The following is a 21117-nucleotide window of genomic DNA, read 5'->3' on the forward strand; positions in this document are numbered from 1 at the left end:
TATTTAGATGTTTATGCTATGTTTTTCGACCGAGTTATTATTAAATATAGACATACAGTACTACAGTAATACAAAATATTGTAAAGGAATTTATATATATATATATATATATAAATTGATGAAGGGCTAGTGTTGCCCGAAAGCTCTGCTAACTTTTCTGGCTGTTTACTTTATCGTTTTGATTTAGCTTTTCGCTTTTTATTTTTGTATCTCCATTGAGATCCAGCCACTGATACCCACAGCATTGTCATTTTTTTCAGTAATTTGCCTTCAGTAGATCCGGAAGGATGATTCCTTCAATTAAGAAGACTGAGCGTCATAATAAATCATTTCTTCCGTGTGCAATCAGGCAATTACAACAAGCAATTTAAAAGATAACTTGAGACGTTTTATATTTTATTCTTTATATAGTATTTTAATATTTATACTGTTCATAATGTTTTATACATAGCATATTTTCTTATATATTATCTTATCCATTGTATAGTATTGTATGTTTTTAACTGTTGTTATTTTTATTGTTTTTATTTTGCATGAATAAGTGAATTTTTAAAGTAAATAAGTGTAAACACATATCAATTTATATATTATAAACATCATGGGAAAAACAATCTATTATTTAATGGTCTATTTATTAAAGACACTTGCTATTAAAAGCATTATTGTTTATCATGAACTTGTGCAATATATGCATATGTACATGATTTGCAATTATTAGAAAAACATGACATGAATTCCTAAGACCCAGCATCAACACAGGAATGATTATTATTATTGACATTCATTAAGTGGTGTAGCAAAAATGTCACCAAACTTTGTCACTTTTCTCAGACTTCCGATCCATTATCAGCTACATAATTTTTACATTTTTTTTTTGCATATAAAAATTTTTCCTGTGTTTTTTCATTATACTGTTAAAATCTTAAACGTATCCCATAGCAACGACCAGGCCGAATAAGAACAATAGGCCTACCATTACTGGGGTATTTCCAAAATCTTCCACGATGCATTGAACCACATAATATTCATCTATTGTAAATTTCCATATGACCAGACATATAAAAGCACACGCCTAGCATTCAATGGGTCGTAGTTTATGGTTGTAGTAAATATTGGCACCTTTTTGTTGGTGTACGTTTTTATTATTTGAATTTAACTATAGAGGTACAGTAGTTTTATAGTAATAATTTTATTTAATAAGCGCTAGTAGTATATAAGGGAATACAGACCCGAATGAAAGGTCATACCCCCAGGGCAGGAGTATTCCAGACCCGAATAGAAGGTCATACCCCCGGGGTATATTTCATATTTCTATTGTTTAATTTCCAGGTATTGTAATAATAATTAGTGAAAGGTCACTCTTTGTACCAGACCGGAAAGGAATGTCATATCCCCAGGGTATATATTATTTTCTATTGTTTAATTTCCTGTTATTGTAATATTAATTAGCGAAAGGTCATTCTTTGTTAGAGAAGGGGGTTTGTTATTTTGGCGGGGTTTTCGTTTTGGCCTGGGTTAAAATATATTAGTGAAGGTAGTTCTTTGTTTGAGGATTGCTATTGTTATTTTTAGGCGGTTTGACCATTGCATAGGTCTCTTTTGTTTAGTATTTCCTAATTTCTTTTGTTCATTGTTCTTTTTGTTTGGTACAATAGTTTTGTTTTTTATATTTTAGAGCCGTTTCTCTTTAGACATTGTAAGAAGAGGGACTGCTTTTTGTGACCTTTCCAGTTGTTTCGTCTATTTTATCGTAGAGTTACAGTATTTCGCTATGTCTGGAAGTATAGATTTTTCGTTAGGTAGCTGTGTAGATACAGTTATAATTATTAGCGATGATGAGGAGACTGTTGTTACAGGTAACGATATCGGTGATCGGTACATGCGGACCAATGAGGGTGTACCCGCCGGTGTTGATGAAGGAGATGAGAGGGGTAGCCGGGCTACAAGTTGTATATTTACGTACGTAGATGAGGTGGAGAGAGAATTTTTATTGAAATTGGAATATTTAGCCAGAGAAGTGTTTGTTTCTCAAATGTTAAACATGTGTTGGATGTTAAGTAAAGCGGCTTGTTATGGTTGCGAATTTGATAGGCCTGGTCAAAAAGATCATGACTTCTGTTTAATGAAATCTCCAGAAGAACAGATTGATTATTTTTATCGGGAGGTTCTGGATAAAGAGTATGTTACAGACGATACCGTGTACAGCGAGATGAATAAGTACGAGGAATATTCATTACCACGGTATAGACATTTTGTTTACTTTCTCGTAAATACCTTGAGTAATTCAGAGAACCTGTATAAGTTATTGTGTGAGGATATCTAAAACGTGTTTCGCACGTGCCACGGAAAAACGATTGACCGGAAAACAAACAGTTAACAATGCTTTAAGCCGCACGCGTTGTAGGGAGACAATTGATAGGAAAAACAATTAACAACGCTTTAGGCTAATTACTTTTAAAAAGGTACTTCCGTACTCAACTGTATATATATCGGAGCTGATTCAAACGCAGTTTTAAAGTACCAACGATGACTACCTCCTCGAAGTTATTGGATCCTAGAACATTTTTCAACGGTCAAACAAACGATTTGAGTAAAGCAGCGAAGCCGTCAACAAGTAAAAAATCATTTCACTCTGCCTCAGGAATTAGCGCCATGGATTATGCCGAAATGACCGGTGGTGAACCAAAGATTCCAATAACTTCAACGAATCGGATTTTTCTGTCTGAAAAACGCCATGTAGTGGCCCAGCGCTGGGGTGAAGTTGTTTATGTATGCCTTAGAGAATTTTATCAAACGGAAGAAAATGGTGCCTTCAAACCTGGACCTCTAGGTATTAATTTACCCGTTCTGCTGTGGCAAAAACTTTTTACCAATATTGATTTAATTCTTCAAGCCCTAGCCGACTTGCAAAGAGACATTAACTTGGTGGAAGCAGTAAGAATCCCACTTTCGGACATACTACATGTGGTAGTTAGTAGCTGGAAAGAAGAGCAGTTTGTATGTATTCGCCATTGTTACCAGGCCGAAGAAGGAGGCGAGTTTAAACCCGGCAAAAAAGGTATAAACCTTCCAAAGAGACAGTGGTACAAGTTAATTGAACAACACGGTGAAATTCAAAAGATGATTGAAGAGGTTGATAATGATAATGCGGTTACCGTCGATGGTGGTGGTGACGAAAACGATAACGGAGGACGTTTATTCAATTCAGAGCAACAATTGCTATCCCCTGATGGGTTATCTGTGCAAAAGATAACAGGGGAAAATTTAGATTGTGATTACCTTCAACTTCTTGATAAAGGAACAGCCGATACATTGTTTAAAAAATGTGAGGAAGAGATTGACTATTTTACCGGTGATCTTGCAAAGGTGAAAGTGTACGGAAAGTGGTTTAATATTCCTAGAAAACAGGTTAGTTCCATTATGTTTTTATCCGTGGTTTTGTATTAATGACTTGTTAATTACTTGTAGGCCTATATCGTTTCCTTTGTTTTTCTTTATTTACCGCTGGGTAGCTATATGTGTAATTTACTCTTTTACTGTAAATGATTTTATTTGGGCGTGTTCATTTACATCTCGCCAAATAAGATTCTTAAATTACTATGTAATGTATGGTTTTCCCCTCTGTAGGTTTCGTTTGGCGATTCGGGCTTAACTTACAAATATTCAGGCAATACAGTACCAGCTTTACCGTGGCCACCATTCCTGAAAGATCTCCGCGATCTTTTAAAAACGGTTACAGGACATTACTTCAATTTTGTCTTGGTCAATCGGTAAATATTCTTGTTTATTATTTTGTTTGTTTTAATTCTATTATGCAAGTGTTATTTTACTTACATACATCCCCCCTCCCCCAATGGATAATTGGGTGGTTTTTTTTAATCTCATGTTAAAATACTTTATTTTCTATTGTATTTTGTCGTTACTCTATAGATATGCTACTGGCAGTGATTACATTGGCGAACACAAAGATGATGAAAAAGACATGAATCACTTTAGTCCAATCGCCTCTGTATCATTGGGGCAAACACGTATGTTTAGATTTCGACATGGTGATGCGCGAGGTAAGAGTCCCAAAAGAATAATTGAACCAGTAACTGTTGATCTTAAACACGGTACATTATTAATGATGAATTATCCCACTAATGAGTACTGGTACCATTCACTGCCTAAAAATCAATCCATCAAGCTACCAAGAATAAATCTTACGTTTAGAGATATTAAAAGATGAGAGAAATTTTACGCAAACATTAGGCCTAACAGTCTTTAATAGCGATTGCAGATTTCAAGAACATCAACTGTTCATGATCTGTTCTCATATAGTGTAGTAGTACCAGTTAAATTACTTTTGTGATGATATTTCTACAAATGGTTGTATTATTGTATTGAAGTTAATTCACTTAGATATAGGGCTAATTCCATTGATCGTTAATAATAATGTGATTGTTTGTCATTGTGTGGATAATTATTAACTTTACGAAACAAATAGCTGTATTATTGTATTGAAATTCACTTAGATCTATACCTAATTCCATTGATCGTTAATATTCATGTGATTGTTTCCCATTGTGTGGATAAAAATTAAATAATCTCTTAAAAGTAAATTGTATTGTATTTCTAATTGTTATAAATACATGTAACAGTTTCTTATGTTTTTAACAAGTGTGCAAGTTTTTCTTTAAAGCGTTTTAACCGTTTAGTTAGTAATTTCAAGAGAAACAGGTACTTGAAACGGATAAATGATGTCGTAACGTAGGAAACGGACTGGTAGATTAAAAGAATCGTTATAGGCCTAATAACACTAATAATAACAAACATATATTTCGTACATGTATCGATAAGTTATCTAAATATGTGTGATTAATATTATTACAATAAAGACCATGTAGATCTACAGTAGTTTTACTGTAAGTGGTATTGTAAATAAATTTTGAATTCAATGGTGAGAAATAATAGATGTCTGCGTATTATTTAATATTACTTTTATCATAATTGCAAACACAGGTCGATCATAATTTGAAGGCAGAAAGACGTTTTGGTTGCCAATTGTATTTTCTTTACACTTAACACATTTTAACAGAAAAACAGAAAAGCTAGACATTCAACCGGACCCCAAACATTGAAATTTGTTTACAAACAGGTTATTTCCATTAGTTATTCTAAGGCCTACTTTTTTTTCTACATGTTTATCTTTCGACTATTTTTTAAAAACTTTTTTTATGAATCTTCCGCTGTTTCGTTAGCAATTTTACAGGCCTGTGTCTTCGCTCTGTAGCCTTTTAACGGTTCTTTGTAAATGTTCTCTTATTGATGGTTACCTATAGCTCTCTCACATCCCTTAATCTAGCACCATTTTATGAAAGATTCCTCAGTAAGGGGTTTATTACTGACGCTAGGTATCATCGACAGGGAATATTAGACAAAACATGACGTCACTATTTTTAAAAGGTTTTCTCATTCAAGAACAGCTGACGTCAATGAAGAATACGTTACAACACGATAACTATCGGACAGCAGCAACAAACATCAACCAATCACAAATCTGAGCTACTAGTTAAATAATAAATAAACGAAACAAAGACAAAAGAAAAGGAAATACACCAAACAAATCATTTTCGTCTCGAAGTTATATTAACGTAAATTTTTCCTTCACAAAATCACAGGAGACGCGTTTAACGTTTCCAATTGTAAAGCAGTTTCAAATTACGTCGCATCATACTGCTAGTACCTTACTGTAAAATATCTACCGATATATATATTTTGCTAGTCACTCATCATTTTATTACATCACATTATTCAACTCATCAGGTGTAATATCTTTACACAAATACTTTATATCTTTACTTTTTTTCTTACCAGCTCATAACAAACACGAATATTACTCTAAAGGATTTATACTCAATGTACCATAACCCCCCCCCCCCCACCTTTTTTTTTAAAGTCTGCATAGCGGCACGAGAAAACAATTAATAATGGGGATAAAAAGTTTGTCTTACATTGTTATACAGTAACCTGTGTTTTTCTCGGTTTACACCAACTCATTGTTTATAATTATGTATGTTAATGTCGATATAGTGTTTCTCTATTACAGTTTATTACCTGTTTATACTCGTAAAGTTTGCAGGCCTCCATGTAGTTGGTATATTTTGTAAAAATTGTAGTTATGTTTACTTTTTAAAAATCGTTTTATTTGCATTTTATCTCCTCCTGGTTAAAATGAGTGTGATGTTGCTTAAAAAGTTAACAAGTATAACCACTAAAACGGTTCATTACCTGTAGGAGATCATCAATATTGTAACATGCGGTAAACAATACAAATTAGTTTCACAAATCATTTAAACAATAACACTAACAAATTACTGGAATTTAAGAAAATAAAGGTGTACAGATTTTATTTCGATAAAAAAAGTGTACAAAAATAACTTTACAAAAAATGTACAGAATAAATTAACAAAAAAAAAAAAATTAATTCTTATAAAGGTGTACAGTGTACATTGGCCAGACATTCTTAAAACGAGGTGTACAGCTTTTATTTAAAAAAAAAGTATACAGAAATAATTTTACAAAAAGTGTATAGAATAAATTTACAAAAAAAGTTCACACATTAAACTCATGCTTATAAAAGTGTACATGTCGATGTGTACATGTGACGTGGCATTACCATTAAGAAACAAATACAAACCAAACATTTAACAGCTAAAACAGCATAGCGATCGTTTTCGTACGAAAAACAATACCTCCAGCAGGTATATCAACTTTAGTATTTTAAGTATAGGGCCTACACTTTACAAACACACACACCCTCTTGAATTGTAGGTACAGGCCTTTTGCCGTTCGTAATTCAAACAGTTCGGAAAATTGAAGTTAATATTCTGAGATTTATGTCTATGATTGCATTCTGCCTTCCCTCTCAGGAGCTTAGACTTGTCAACGGTCTAAAAGAGCTGTAATGCAGGATGCGAAACATAAAAGTTTATTAATAAACAGTATATTATAACGATAAAGAAACGAATGTACGATACACCAATATAACAGTACAATAACTGATTAACTGAAGACTTGAAGTCTACTGTATTCCTACAATCATTCAAGTAGACATTGTTTGCTGAGTGTATGATACTTTCTCCAAAGAGAATTCGAACGATGTGTTTGTTTTTTTTTTTCGGACGTGTTTCTACGGTTATCAGAACGGGTCAATAATAATAAAAAAAAAACAAAAAAAAAAACAAAAAACGAACAACCTACTAACTTCCAAACAATCAATACCTAAATAAGCTGAACCTAACCCACTAATTAATAATCTCTTCCATACATCAAAATCGGCCGAAAATGATCTGAACATTGAAAAGTGGACACGGTCGTCTGTTCTTCTTATCTGTTGCCACGGCTTGTGATATCCTCGTTGGTGATAAAGCCATGCGGTCTACACACTTATGATGACCACATCGCATAACATGTTCAGGGAACTTATTTTTCAACTCTCTGATACAATGTTTAAATACAAGTGGACTGGAAACCATTTAGGAATAGGGTTTTCTAATAATAAAAGTTGTGTAAAACTTTAGTTATGGCCAAGGGGAATTGGTCAAGACTTGGAGTAAATGGTCAAAACCGGTGGCAAATGGTCAAGACCGAGAGAAAAATTAATGTACACCATTTTATAAGTTTATAGTCAATTATTGTGTTAACATTCATTTATGAATAAACCTGTATACGTATTCAATAATAAAAAAAAAGAATAACTTTCTTATGCTTAATATCATGAATAACATATCTTTAGTGGTTAAGGTAATATATTATTTCTCTGTATACTGACGTCACACATAATTATAGATAAAGAGAGACTGTCCATTAATAAAAGTTGTGTAAAACTTTAGTTATGGTCAAGGGGATTGGTCAAGACTTGAAGTAAATTATCGAGACTTGGAGTAATTGGTCGAGACCGGGGGAAAATGGTCAAGACAGGGAGAAAAATTAATGTACACAATTTTATAAGTTTATAGTCACTTATTGTGTTAAATTTCATTTATGATTAAACCTGTATACGTATTCAATAATAAAAAATTAATATTCCTTCACTTAATATCATGAATAACATATCTTTAGTGGTTAAGGTATTATATTATTTCTCTGTATACTGACCTCACAAATATAGATAAAGAGAGACTGTAACTAAATGTTTATCAATTATTAGGGTTACAGTGAGAGTTCTATGCAAACATTAAAAGGTCAATTAACGAGCCACCCAACTTAATTAAGTACCGGTACCTAACAAATGCGCTCAAACTCTATACAGGTTACAACTCTACAAAAGAGGACATTTTATTTTTAAACTAGGGTTAAACATGAAAAAGGTCAATTACTTGAACTCTGAACATTGGAAAAAGGGTTGTGTCAATGGACACTTGAACTTTACCTCTATACAAGGACGAATGGACAGTGACAATTTACCATTATTTTAAACTCTGGTCACAAAAGCATGGGAGTTTCAATTTTCGACTTCGTCGAAATTTGAGAGCCCCCCCCCAATAAAACGGTTGACCAGAGTTTATGGTAAATTGTCACTGTCCATTCGTACTTGTATAGATGTAAAGTTCAAGTGTCAATTGACACAACCCTTTTTAAGTAATTGACCTTTTTCATGTTTAACCCTAGTTTAAAAATAAAATGTCCTCTTTTGTAGAGTTGTAACCTGTATAGAGTTTGAGCGCATTTGTTAGGTACCGGTACTTAATTAAGTTGGGTGGCTCGTTAATTGACCTTTTAATGTTTGCATAGAACTCTCACTGTAACCCTAATAATTGATAAACATTTAGTTACAGTCTCTCTTTATCTATATTTGTGAGGTCAGTATACAGAGAAATAATATAATACCTTAACCACTAAAGATATGTTATTCATGATATTAAGTGAAGGAATATTAATTTTTTATTATTGAATACGTATACAGGTTTAATCATAAATGAAATTTAACACAATAAGTGACTATAAACTTATAAAATTGTGTACATTAATTTTTCTCCCTGTCTTGACCATTTTCCCCCGGTCTCGACCATTTACTCCAAGTCTCGATAATTTACTTCAAGTCTTGACCAATCCCCTTGACCATAACTAAAGTTTTACACAACTTTTATTAATGGACAGTCTCTCTTTATCTATATGTGTGACGTCAGTATACAGAGAAATAATATATTACCTTAACCACTAAAGATATGTTATTCATGATATTAAGCATAAGAAAGTTATTCTTTTTTTTTATTATTGAATACGTATACAGGTTTATTCATAAATGAATGTTAACACAATAATTGACTATAAACTTATAAAATGGTGTACATTAATTTTTCTCTCGGTCTTGACCATTTGCCACCGGTTTTGACCATTTACTCCAAGTCTTGACCAATTCCCCTTGGCCATAACTAAAGTTTTACACAACTTTTATTATTAGAAAACCCTATTCCTAAATGGTTTCCAGTCCACTTGTATTTAAACATTGTATCAGAGAGTTGAAAAATAAGTTCCCTGAACATGTTATGCGATGTGGTCATCATAAGTGTGTAGACCGCATGGCTTTATCACCAACGAGGATATCACAAGCCGTGGCAACAGATAAGAAGAACAGACGACCGTGTCCACTTTTCAATGTTCAGATCATTTTCGGCCGATTTTGATGTATGGAAGAGATTATTAATTAGTGGGTTAGGTTCAGCTTATTTAGGTATTGATTGTTTGGAAGTTAGTAGGTTGTTCGTTTTTTGTTTTTTTTTTTGTTTTTTTTTTATTATTATTGACCCGTTCTGATAACCGTAGAAACACGTCCGAAAAAAAAAAACAAACACATCGTTCGAATTCTCTTTGGAGAAAGTATCATACACTCAGCAAACAATGTCTACTTGAATGATTGTAGGAATACAGTAGACTTCAAGTCTTCAGTTAATCAGTTATTGTACTGTTATATTGGTGTATCGTACATTCGTTTCTTTATCGTTATAATATACTGTTTATTAATAAACTTTTATGTTTCGCATCCTGCATTACAGCTCTTTTAGACCGTTGACAAGTCTAAGCTCCTGAGAGGGAAGGCAGAATGCAATCATAGACATAAATCTCAGAATATTAACTTCAATTTTCCGAACTGTTTGAATTACGAACGGCAAAAGGCCTGTACCTACAATTCAAGAGGGTGTGTGTGTTTGTAAAGTGTAGGCCCTATACTTAAAATACTAAAGTTGATATACCTGCTGGAGGTATTGTTTTTCGTACGAAAACGATCGCTATGCTGTTTTAGCTGTTAAATGTTTGGTTTGTATTTGTTTCTTAATGGTAATGCCACGTCACATGTACACATCGACATGTACACTTTTATAAGCATGAGTTTAATGTGTGAACTTTTTTTGTAAATTTATTCTATACACTTTTTGTAAAATTATTTCTGTATACTTTTTTTTTAAATAAAAGCTGTACACCTCGTTTTAAGAATGTCTGGCCAATGTACACTGTACACCTTTATAAGAATTAATTTTTTTTTTTTTGTTAATTTATTCTGTACATTTTTTGTAAAGTTATTTTTGTACACTTTTTTTATCGAAATAAAATCTGTACACCTTTATTTTCTTAAATTCCAGTAATTTGTTAGTGTTATTGTTTAAATGATTTGTGAAACTAATTTGTATTGTTTACCGCATGTTACAATATTGATGATCTCCTACAGGTAATGAACCGTTTTAGTGGTTATACTTGTTAACTTTTTAAGCAACATCACACTCATTTTAACCAGGAGGAGATAAAATGCAAATAAAACGATTTTTAAAAAGTAAACATAACTACAATTTTTACAAAATATACCAACTACATGGAGGCCTGCAAACTTTACGAGTATAAACAGGTAATAAACTGTAATAGAGAAACACTATATCGACATTAACATACATAATTATAAACAATGAGTTGGTGTAAACCGAGAAAAACACAGGTTACTGTATAACAATGTAAGACAAACTTTTTATCCCCATTATTAATTGTTTTCTCGTGCCGCTATGCAGACTTTAAAAAAAAAGGTGGGGGGGGGGGGGGGTTATGGTACATTGAGTATAAATCCTTTAGAGTAATATTCGTGTTTGTTATGAGCTGGTAAGAAAAAAAGTAAAGATATAAAGTATTTGTGTAAAGATATTACACCTGATGAGTTGAATAATGTGATGTAATAAAATGATGAGTGACTAGCAAAATATATATATCGGTAGATATTTTACAGTAAGGTACTAGCAGTATGATGCGACGTAATTTGAAACTGCTTTACAATTGGAAACGTTAAACGCGTCTCCTGTGATTTTGTGAAGGAAAAATTTACGTTAATATAACTTCGAGACGAAAATGATTTGTTTGGTGTATTTCCTTTTCTTTTGTCTTTGTTTCGTTTATTTATTATTTAACTAGTAGCTCAGATTTGTGATTGGTTGATGTTTGTTGCTGCTGTCCGATAGTTATCGTGTTGTAACGTATTCTTCATTGACGTCAGCTGTTCTTGAATGAGAAAACCTTTTAAAAATAGTGACGTCATGTTTTGTCTAATATTCCCTGTCGATGATACCTAGCGTCAGTAATAAACCCCTTACTGAGGAATCTTTCATAAAATGGTGCTAGATTAAGGGATGTGAGAGAGCTATAGGTAACCATCAATAAGAGAACATTTACAAAGAACCGTTAAAAGGCTACAGAGCGAAGACACAGGCCTGTAAAATTGCTAACGAAACAGCGGAAGATTCATAAAAAAAGTTTTTAAAAAATAGTCGAAAGATAAACATGTAGAAAAAAAAGTAGGCCTTAGAATAACTAATGGAAATAACCTGTTTGTAAACAAATTTCAATGTTTGGGGTCCGGTTGAATGTCTAGCTTTTCTGTTTTTCTGTTAAAATGTGTTAAGTGTAAAGAAAATACAATTGGCAACCAAAACGTCTTTCTGCCTTCAAATTATGATCGACCTGTGTTTGCAATTATGATAAAAGTAATATTAAATAATACGCAGACATCTATTATTTCTCACCATTGAATTCAAAATTTATTTACAATACCACTTACAGTAAAACTACTGTAGATCTACATGGTCTTTATTGTAATAATATTAATCACACATATTTAGATAACTTATCGATACATGTACGAAATATATGTTTGTTATTATTAGTGTTATTAGGCCTATAACGATTCTTTTAATCTACCAGTCCGTTTCCTACGTTACGACATCATTTATCCGTTTCAAGTACCTGTTTCTCTTGAAATTACTAACTAAACGGTTAAAACGCTTTAAAGAAAAACTTGCACACTTGTTAAAAACATAAGAAACTGTTACATGTATTTATAACAATTAGAAATACAATACAATTTACTTTTAAGAGATTATTTAATTTTTATCCACACAATGGGAAACAATCACATGAATATTAACGATCAATGGAATTAGGTATAGATCTAAGTGAATTTCAATACAATAATACAGCTATTTGTTTCGTAAAGTTAATAATTATCCACACAATGACAAACAATCACATTATTATTAACGATCAATGGAATTAGCCCTATATCTAAGTGAATTAACTTCAATACAATAATACAACCATTTGTAGAAATATCATCACAAAAGTAATTTAACTGGTACTACTACACTATATGAGAACAGATCATGAACAGTTGATGTTCTTGAAATCTGCAATCGCTATTAAAGACTGTTAGGCCTAATGTTTGCGTAAAATTTCTCTCATCTTTTAATATCTCTAAACGTAAGATTTATTCTTGGTAGCTTGATGGATTGATTTTTAGGCAGTGAATGGTACCAGTACTCATTAGTGGGATAATTCATCATTAATAATGTACCGTGTTTAAGATCAACAGTTACTGGTTCAATTATTCTTTTGGGACTCTTACCTCGCGCATCACCATGTCGAAATCTAAACATACGTGTTTGCCCCAATGATACAGAGGCGATTGGACTAAAGTGATTCATGTCTTTTTCATCATCTTTGTGTTCGCCAATGTAATCACTGCCAGTAGCATATCTATAGAGTAACGACAAAATACAATAGAAAATAAAGTATTTTAACATGAGATTAAAAAAAACCACCCAATTATCCATTGGGGGAGGGGGGATGTATGTAAGTAAAATAACACTTGCATAATAGAATTAAAACAAACAAAATAATAAACAAGAATATTTACCGATTGACCAAGACAAAATTGAAGTAATGTCCTGTAACCGTTTTTAAAAGATCGCGGAGATCTTTCAGGAATGGTGGCCACGGTAAAGCTGGTACTGTATTGCCTGAATATTTGTAAGTTAAGCCCGAATCGCCAAACGAAACCTACAGAGGGGAAAACCATACATTACATAGTAATTTAAGAATCTTATTTGGCGAGATGTAAATGAACACGCCCAAATAAAATCATTTACAGTAAAAGAGTAAATTACACATATAGCTACCCAGCGGTAAATAAAGAAAAACAAAGGAAACGATATAGGCCTACAAGTAATTAACAAGTCATTAATACAAAACCACGGATAAAAACATAATGGAACTAACCTGTTTTCTAGGAATATTAAACCACTTTCCGTACACTTTCACCTTTGCAAGATCACCGGTAAAATAGTCAATCTCTTCCTCACATTTTTTAAACAATGTATCGGCTGTTCCTTTATCAAGAAGTTGAAGGTAATCACAATCTAAATTTTCCCCTGTTATCTTTTGCACAGATAACCCATCAGGGGATAGCAATTGTTGCTCTGAATTGAATAAACGTCCTCCGTTATCGTTTTCGTCACCACCACCATCGACGGTAACCGCATTATCATTATCAACCTCTTCAATCATCTTTTGAATTTCACCGTGTTGTTCAATTAACTTGTACCACTGTCTCTTTGGAAGGTTTATACCTTTTTTGCCGGGTTTAAACTCGCCTCCTTCTTCGGCCTGGTAACAATGGCGAATACATACAAACTGCTCTTCTTTCCAGCTACTAACTACCACATGTAGTATGTCCGAAAGTGGGATTCTTACTGCTTCCACCAAGTTAATGTCTCTTTGCAAGTCGGCTAGGGCTTGAAGAATTAAATCAATATTGGTAAAAAGTTTTTGCCACAGCAGAACGGGTAAATTAATACCTAGAGGTCCAGGTTTGAAGGCACCATTTTCTTCCGTTTGATAAAATTCTCTAAGGCATACATAAACAACTTCACCCCAGCGCTGGGCCACTACATGGCGTTTTTCAGACAGAAAAATCCGATTCGTTGAAGTTATTGGAATCTTTGGTTCACCACCGGTCATTTCGGCATAATCCATGGCGCTAATTCCTGAGGCAGAGTGAAATGATTTTTTACTTGTTGACGGCTTCGCTGCTTTACTCAAATCGTTTGTTTGACCGTTGAAAAATGTTCTAGGATCCAATAACTTCGAGGAGGTAGTCATCGTTGGTACTTTAAAACTGCGTTTGAATCAGCTCCGATATATATACAGTTGAGTACGGAAGTACCTTTTTAAAAGTAATTAGCCTAAAGCGTTGTTAATTGTTTTTCCTATCAATTGTCTCCCTACAACGCGTGCGGCTTAAAGCATTGTTAACTGTTTGTTTTCCGGTCAATCGTTTTTCCGTGGCACGTGCGAAACACGTTTTAGATATCCTCACACAATAACTTATACAGGTTCTCTGAATTACTCAAGGTATTTACGAGAAAGTAAACAAAATGTCTATACCGTGGTAATGAATATTCCTCGTACTTATTCATCTCGCTGTACACGGTATCGTCTGTAACATACTCTTTATCCAGAACCTCCCGATAAAAATAATCAATCTGTTCTTCTGGAGATTTCATTAAACAGAAGTCATGATCTTTTTGACCAGGCCTATCAAATTCGCAACCATAACAAGCCGCTTTACTTAACATCCAACACATGTTTAACATTTGAGAAACAAACACTTCTCTGGCTAAATATTCCAATTTCAATAAAAATTCTCTCTCCACCTCATCTACGTACGTAAATATACAACTTGTAGCCCGGCTACCCCTCTCATCTCCTTCATCAACACCGGCGGGTACACCCTCATTGGTCCGCATGTACCGATCACCGATATCGTTACCTGTAACAACAGTCTCCTCATCATCGCTAATAATTATAACTGTATCTACACAGCTACCTAACGAAAAATCTATACTTCCAGACATAGCGAAATACTGTAACTCTACGATAAAATAGACGAAACAACTGGAAAGGTCACAAAAAGCAGTCCCTCTTCTTACAATGTCTAAAGAGAAACGGCTCTAAAATATAAAAAACAAAACTATTGTACCAAACAAAAAGAACAATGAACAAAAGAAATTAGGAAATACTAAACAAAAGAGACCTATGCAATGGTCAAACCGCCTAAAAATAACAATAGCAATCCTCAAACAAAGAACTACCTTCACTAATATATTTTAACCCAGGCCAAAACGAAAACCCCGCCAAAATAACAAACCCCCTTCTCTAACAAAGAATGACCTTTCGCTAATTAATATTACAATAACAGGAAATTAAACAATAGAAAATAATATATACCCTGGGGATATGACATTCCTTTCCGGTCTGGTACAAAGAGTGACCTTTCACTAATTATTATTACAATACCTGGAAATTAAACAATAGAAATATGAAATATACCCCGGGGGTATGACCTTCTATTCGGGTCTGGAATACTCCTGCCCTGGGGGTATGACCTTTCATTCGGGTCTGTATTCCCTTATATACTACTAGCGCTTTTCTAACAAAATCAACGCGCACACAATAAAAAAATTCTACGTATAGAATTACACACAAAATAAATATACTATAGCATGAGTGTATCTTGTACGAGATCTTGTACCTCCCTGATTTAACGTATATGTATGTAACGATTCTCTCTGTAAGCACGAAATATATAGTAATTAATACATTTTTTCAAGAGAATACATCCCGTAGTGATTTCCAGCCAATTTTCTTACCAATATGGCATGTATAATACGGGTTTTTTCTCAGACGGAATGTTAATAACAAGCACGAATGTGCAATAACTCGGGGTACAGCGAAAGAAGCTGTAATGACGTCATAAGACCGGATGTAACGTCACATACACATCAATAACCGCGCTTCCAAATACGGCTATACGGTACCATCTTCGAGACGTGATATGGCTGCATCCGGTTTGAAATTAAAAAATCCGGCTCTATAGCTTTGAGGACATGTCCCTGTAGTATATTCATGCTAAATCCGAGCTCAATACTACAACGAATAAGGGAGGAGTAGTACTTTATAAATCGCACTTTTTGCTCAATAGTGTCCGGATGGAAGAAGAAGAGGAAAAGATGAGAGTCCTAGACTCAGGTACCCCGAGTAATAAAACGAGATATACTCTATATCATATTACGTATACAGTATATTTCACCATAAAGTTATCCTTTGTTTGTAAATCACTTATTGGAACGGTTGATTGTAGTAGTGTTCGTCAATCTTTAGTTGTTAATGGCCGTCACCTTGATACACTTAAGTTCATTCATCACTATGCTCGAACCAATTGTCTTCATCATTCCGCTATTAATATATTCCCTAGGTTGTGGGAAGAATTACCGGAAATGATTAAAAATTCTTTAATTTTAGACAGTTTTCAAATATTTTTAAATTCACTTAAATCACATGTTTTATATTGACTTTGTTGAATCGACTATTATGTATTTTATCCGTTTATTTTATATTGACACTGTTGATTCGTCTATTTGTTTTTTAAATATTTTTATATAGTTTATTTTATATCATTGTTGTTACTTTGGGAGTACGGAACCTGAACTCTTGTTATAGTGATTAGGTTCACTTTTAGGTTCCTGCCTACTCCCTTAGTTTCTGTGTTTTGTTTGTTTGTAACTGGTTTTTGGCAATAAATAATAATAATAATAATAATAAAGAAAAATAGGTTTCGCCAGGGCTCGAACCGGTTCCTTCTGCGTGTTAAGCAGACTTGACAACCACTACACTACGAAACCTACTTACACTAAAAATGTGGGTTACAGAAAGTTTTTTAATCCATTTAAATTACAAATAAATATGGTAATAAGCACAAAGCAAAATAAACATGTGTAAAAGTGATAATTACCGATTACGCAAAATAAGTATTTTAAAAAATAATAAAAATAAGATATAGGCCTACTGTGTATAATTATCATATTGCGTATACAGTACTTTTCACTATAAAGTTTTAAAAAAAGCCTTCACCCGGGCTCGAACCAGGTACCTTCTGCGTGTTAAGCAAACGTGATAACCACTACGCCAAGAAGCCGAATATCTATATTATAAGTGAGAGAGTTTGTCTGTTTGTCTGTCTGTTTGTTTGTTTGTTTGTCTGTTTGTTCGTTATACAAATTTTTGTTACTGCACGTAATCTTACATATGGGGTATCAAAATGACCGCAATTGTACCGGGAATGTTCTAAGCTATATTTCAACATCATCCGCAACCTAGGATCCATGTTAGGGACCAAAATGTGGTCAAAACCCCCACTTTCGATGTTTGTTCGTTATACAAATTTCTGTTTCTGCACGTAACCATACGTATGGGGTATCAAAATGATGGCAATTGTACCCGGAAGGTTTTAAACTACATTTAAAAAAATTCCCCCGAATTCTGGGGTTTTTGTGGGAGGGGTGGGGGGGGGGGGTGGTGTGGTGGTTTGTGATGTCATTTTTTGCTAGGGCTCGGGGTTGTAGGCTATCGAATTGTAAAATTATACTACAAAAGTTTTACAGTATTTGAATTATCCTCAGCAAGGCGTATATAGATTTACATATTTTATTCATTAACCAATATGACACCTATTCATTTACACATTTAGCAAAGTACTTTAAGCATATCTAGCTATGTATCGGTATCTTGGATTTTCTCATTACAGACATCCATTCCTGTGTGAACATACAAACGTTGTTTACTGTTACTGTGTTCAACTACATCACGATGCCTCCAAGAAAAAAACGTCCATTGTGGGAGAATGGGGTTGGGAGTTGTGGTTCAGGGGATAGTGGGGTTTTGCGTAGACCAGAATTGTGTTTGGAAAATATTAAAGTATTTAATTATTCCTGGGAAGCGGCTGGGAGTTTGGGGTGGGGATGCAGGCCTATCACCATTACCGAAACTGTATTTGGAATGTTTTAAACTACATTTGAAAACTGCCACTGAGGGATTATGGGTTGGGAGTGATAATAACATAATTTGTACTGGAACCGTCTTCAACACATCACCCAGTGTATCTGGGGTGTGTTTGTAGGGGGAGGTAGAAGAGCGAAAATACTGGCGTAATGAAGTAGCCTATTTGCTTGAAATTGTACTAGGAAAAGTTACTATATTTGAACTGTCTAGGGGAGGAGTTAAGGTTTGTTGATTGTGGCTGGGGTGGTGAGAGGAGAAAGAAGGCTGGGGGCCCGCAGTATCTAAATTAGACATTTTAATTATCAGCCAATATGACACCTATTCATTTACACAATTTCCAACGTACTTCAACCATTATTAGACCCATCATAGCTATGTATACTCCTCTCATTTTGAAGCTTACGTTGAATTGAATTTGTCCACCACTGGGAAGAATTTGTTTTTAAAAAAGAGTATGGGGTGGTATTGAAGAAGGGTGGAGGTTGGTGAGTATAGACAGATACTGGCGTCGGGTGTTGAGAAGGCTTTAAACTAATTTTGAAACCCGCCCTGGGGCGGGTATAATTGCTAGTAACTACATAACGCTGTGGTGTGTGTCACACATTGTGGCTTTTTAATTAAACAAATTAATTAACAAACAAGCACGAATGTGCAATACTCGGGGTACAGCGAAAGAAGCTGTATACAGACGTATACAGTTAGAAAGTTAAAGAAAAATAGGTTTCGCCAGGGCTCGAACCGGGACCTTCTGCGTGTTAAGCAGACTTGACAACCACTACACTACGAAACCTCTTACATTAAAAATGTGGGTTACAGAAAGTTTTTTAATCCATTTAAATTACAAATAAATGGTAATAAGCACAAAGCAAAATAAACATGTGTAAAAGTGATAATTACCGATTACACAAAATAAGTATTTTAAAAAATAATAAAAATAAGATATACTCTGTATAATTATCATATTGCGTATACAGTACTTTTCACCATAAAGTTAAAAAAAAAGGTTTCGTCCGGGCTCGAACCAGGTACCTTCTGCGTGTTAAGTAAACGTGATAACCACTACGCCAAGAATCCGCATATAACCATATAACTACATAACGCTGTGGTGTGTGTCACACATTGTGGCTTCTTAATTAAACAAATTAATTAACAACAAATTAAAAATCCGGCTCTATAGCTTTGAGGACATGTCCCTGTAGTATGTTCATGCCAAATCCCAGCTCAATACTATAACGAATAAGGGAGGAGTAGTACTTTAAAAATCGCGCTTTTTACTCAATAGTGTCCAGATGGAGGAAGAGGAGTCCCCTTTTACACTATCACTGTAACAGCGGTGTAACCCCGCAGTTGTTAGTACACCGGGTCGTTAAACGCCGGTGTTGTGGTTTTTATTGACTGGTGTAAATGGGAAAATCCAACCACCCCGGTGTGGTCTTCCCGGGGTGAAACGAAGCTGAATGTTTTCCGGTGTACCTTCTCCGGTGTAGTCGAATCTACACCGGGGACAAGAAGTGTAAACGGTTTTTGTGGTTCAACACCGAGCTGTTAAAGGTCATTGACGTGAAAATGTAACATTTTGTCACAGAAATACAATATATTATGCGAACAAAATAGGTTTTTTGCTTAAAATACACCCTTTTTGCTTAAAATAATAATTTTACGATATATTGTGCTGTTCGTTATTTTATTATTTATTTATTTATATTTAAAGGCAAAAACAAATTTGTGATTTTTTTTTCTGCTGAAAATATTGAAATTTTTCGTGTGCATTCTACCTTACCAGAAAGCCTAAAATAATGTAATATTTGTGTAACTCTACCCTGGCCGATTCTATATGTAGGCCTAATTATTGAAAAAGAGAAAAATATATATAATACTGACGTCTTTAGGAACTGAAAAAGTAGGCCTACCATATAATAATTTTCCTTCATTGATACATTGTTATGCTAATTAACAAATACATTTTTATTTTAAATACTTACCGTACCTACCCTATTTTCACGCCAACCTAACAATTTAAGGCCTATTTGTACGTACAGTCTACAAGGCGGAAATGCAGTCATTTTAAAAATAAAAATAATTGTTAGGCCCTAATTTTTAAATAATAAATGATAATCTTAATAGCCACAAAGAAAATATAACACTGGACGTGACATTCAAAATTAAATAAATTGTGTGTAAATTCGGATTATTATGTTTTTATATGAGATTTGTCGATATGTTCCAGTATTTTAACATTTAAACCATTAGTCAGTTAAGTTCCACGTGTGCGCTTGCAATAGTGATTTGATTGACAGCACCGGGGTGATCGATGTAGTGTAAATGGGCGCAACTCGAGTTCATCTCGCAGTTTTTTTGGCTAGTGTAAATGGAAATTGCCTCCGAGTTCAACTCGTGTTCCTCTCTCAGTCGATAGTGTAAAAATGGTACTAGACTCGGGTACCCCGAGTAAAAAGCATGAATGTGCGATACTCGGGGTACAGCAAATGAAGCTGTAATGACGTCTTAAGACGGGATGTGACGTCACATACACATCAATAACCTACCAAATACGGCTATATGGTACCATCTTCGAGACGTCATATGGCTGCATCCGGTTTGAAATTTCAAAATCCGGCTCTATAGATTTGAGGACATGTCCCTGTAGTATATTCATGCCAAATCCCAGCTCAATACTACAACTAATAAGGGAGGAGTAGTACTTTAAAAATCGCACTTTTTACTCAATAGTGTCCAGATGGAGGAAGAGGAGGAGAAAATGAGTAAGTCCTAGACTCGGGTACCCCGAGTAAAAAGCACGAATGTGCGATACTCGGGGTACAGCAAATGAAGCTGTACTGACGTCATAAGACGGGATGTGACGTCACATACACATCAATAACCTACCAAATACGGCTATATGGTACCATCTTCGAGACGTCATAT

General features: G+C 34.2%; 3 protein-coding genes across 3 annotated transcripts in view; 1 reads left to right on the forward strand and 2 right to left on the reverse strand.

Annotated features, from left to right (window-relative positions):
- The window catches only part of LOC140047435 (uncharacterized), a 49861-nt gene extending 29070 nt beyond the window's left edge, over positions 1 to 20791 (reverse strand). Inside the window, exon 1 of the mRNA XM_072092469.1 lies at positions 20739 to 20791. The gene's annotated coding sequence lies outside the window, so the exon portion shown is untranslated. The remainder of the gene's footprint in view (positions 1 to 20738) is intronic.
- Positions 1464 to 5909, forward strand: LOC140047439 (uncharacterized). Its single transcript, XM_072092472.1, has 3 exons — positions 1464 to 3408; positions 3628 to 3770; positions 3931 to 5909. Exons 1-3 carry the CDS (start codon positions 2527 to 2529, stop codon positions 4226 to 4228), a joined length of 1323 nt encoding a protein of 440 aa, XP_071948573.1. The 5' UTR covers positions 1464 to 2526; the 3' UTR covers positions 4229 to 5909.
- Positions 11072 to 15517, reverse strand: LOC140047440 (uncharacterized). Its single transcript, XM_072092473.1, has 3 exons — positions 13573 to 15517; positions 13211 to 13353; positions 11072 to 13050 (listed from the first exon to the last, which is right to left on the reverse strand). Exons 1-3 carry the CDS (start codon positions 14452 to 14454, stop codon positions 12753 to 12755), a joined length of 1323 nt encoding a protein of 440 aa, XP_071948574.1. The 5' UTR covers positions 14455 to 15517; the 3' UTR covers positions 11072 to 12752.
- Positions 20792 to 21117: the final 326 nt, after the last annotated feature.

The sequence above is a fragment of the Antedon mediterranea genome, chromosome 4 (assembly GCF_964355755.1).
Source record: "Antedon mediterranea chromosome 4, ecAntMedi1.1, whole genome shotgun sequence".
NCBI classification, from domain to species: domain Eukaryota; kingdom Metazoa; phylum Echinodermata; class Crinoidea; order Comatulida; family Antedonidae; genus Antedon; species Antedon mediterranea.

Coding starts and splice junctions, on each gene's coding strand:
- LOC140047439 (XM_072092472.1), top strand. CDS start 2,527: ATGACTACCTCCTCGAAGTTATTGGATCCTAGAACATTTTTCAACGGT. Junction 3,409..3,627: donor TTAATATTCCTAGAAAACAG/GTTAGTTCCATT, acceptor TCCCCTCTGTAG/GTTTCGTTTGGCGATTCGGG. Junction 3,771..3,930: donor AATTTTGTCTTGGTCAATCG/GTAAATATTCTT, acceptor GTTACTCTATAG/ATATGCTACTGGCAGTGATT.
- LOC140047440 (XM_072092473.1), bottom strand. CDS start 14,454: ATGACTACCTCCTCGAAGTTATTGGATCCTAGAACATTTTTCAACGGT. Junction 13,354..13,572: donor TTAATATTCCTAGAAAACAG/GTTAGTTCCATT, acceptor TCCCCTCTGTAG/GTTTCGTTTGGCGATTCGGG. Junction 13,051..13,210: donor AATTTTGTCTTGGTCAATCG/GTAAATATTCTT, acceptor GTTACTCTATAG/ATATGCTACTGGCAGTGATT.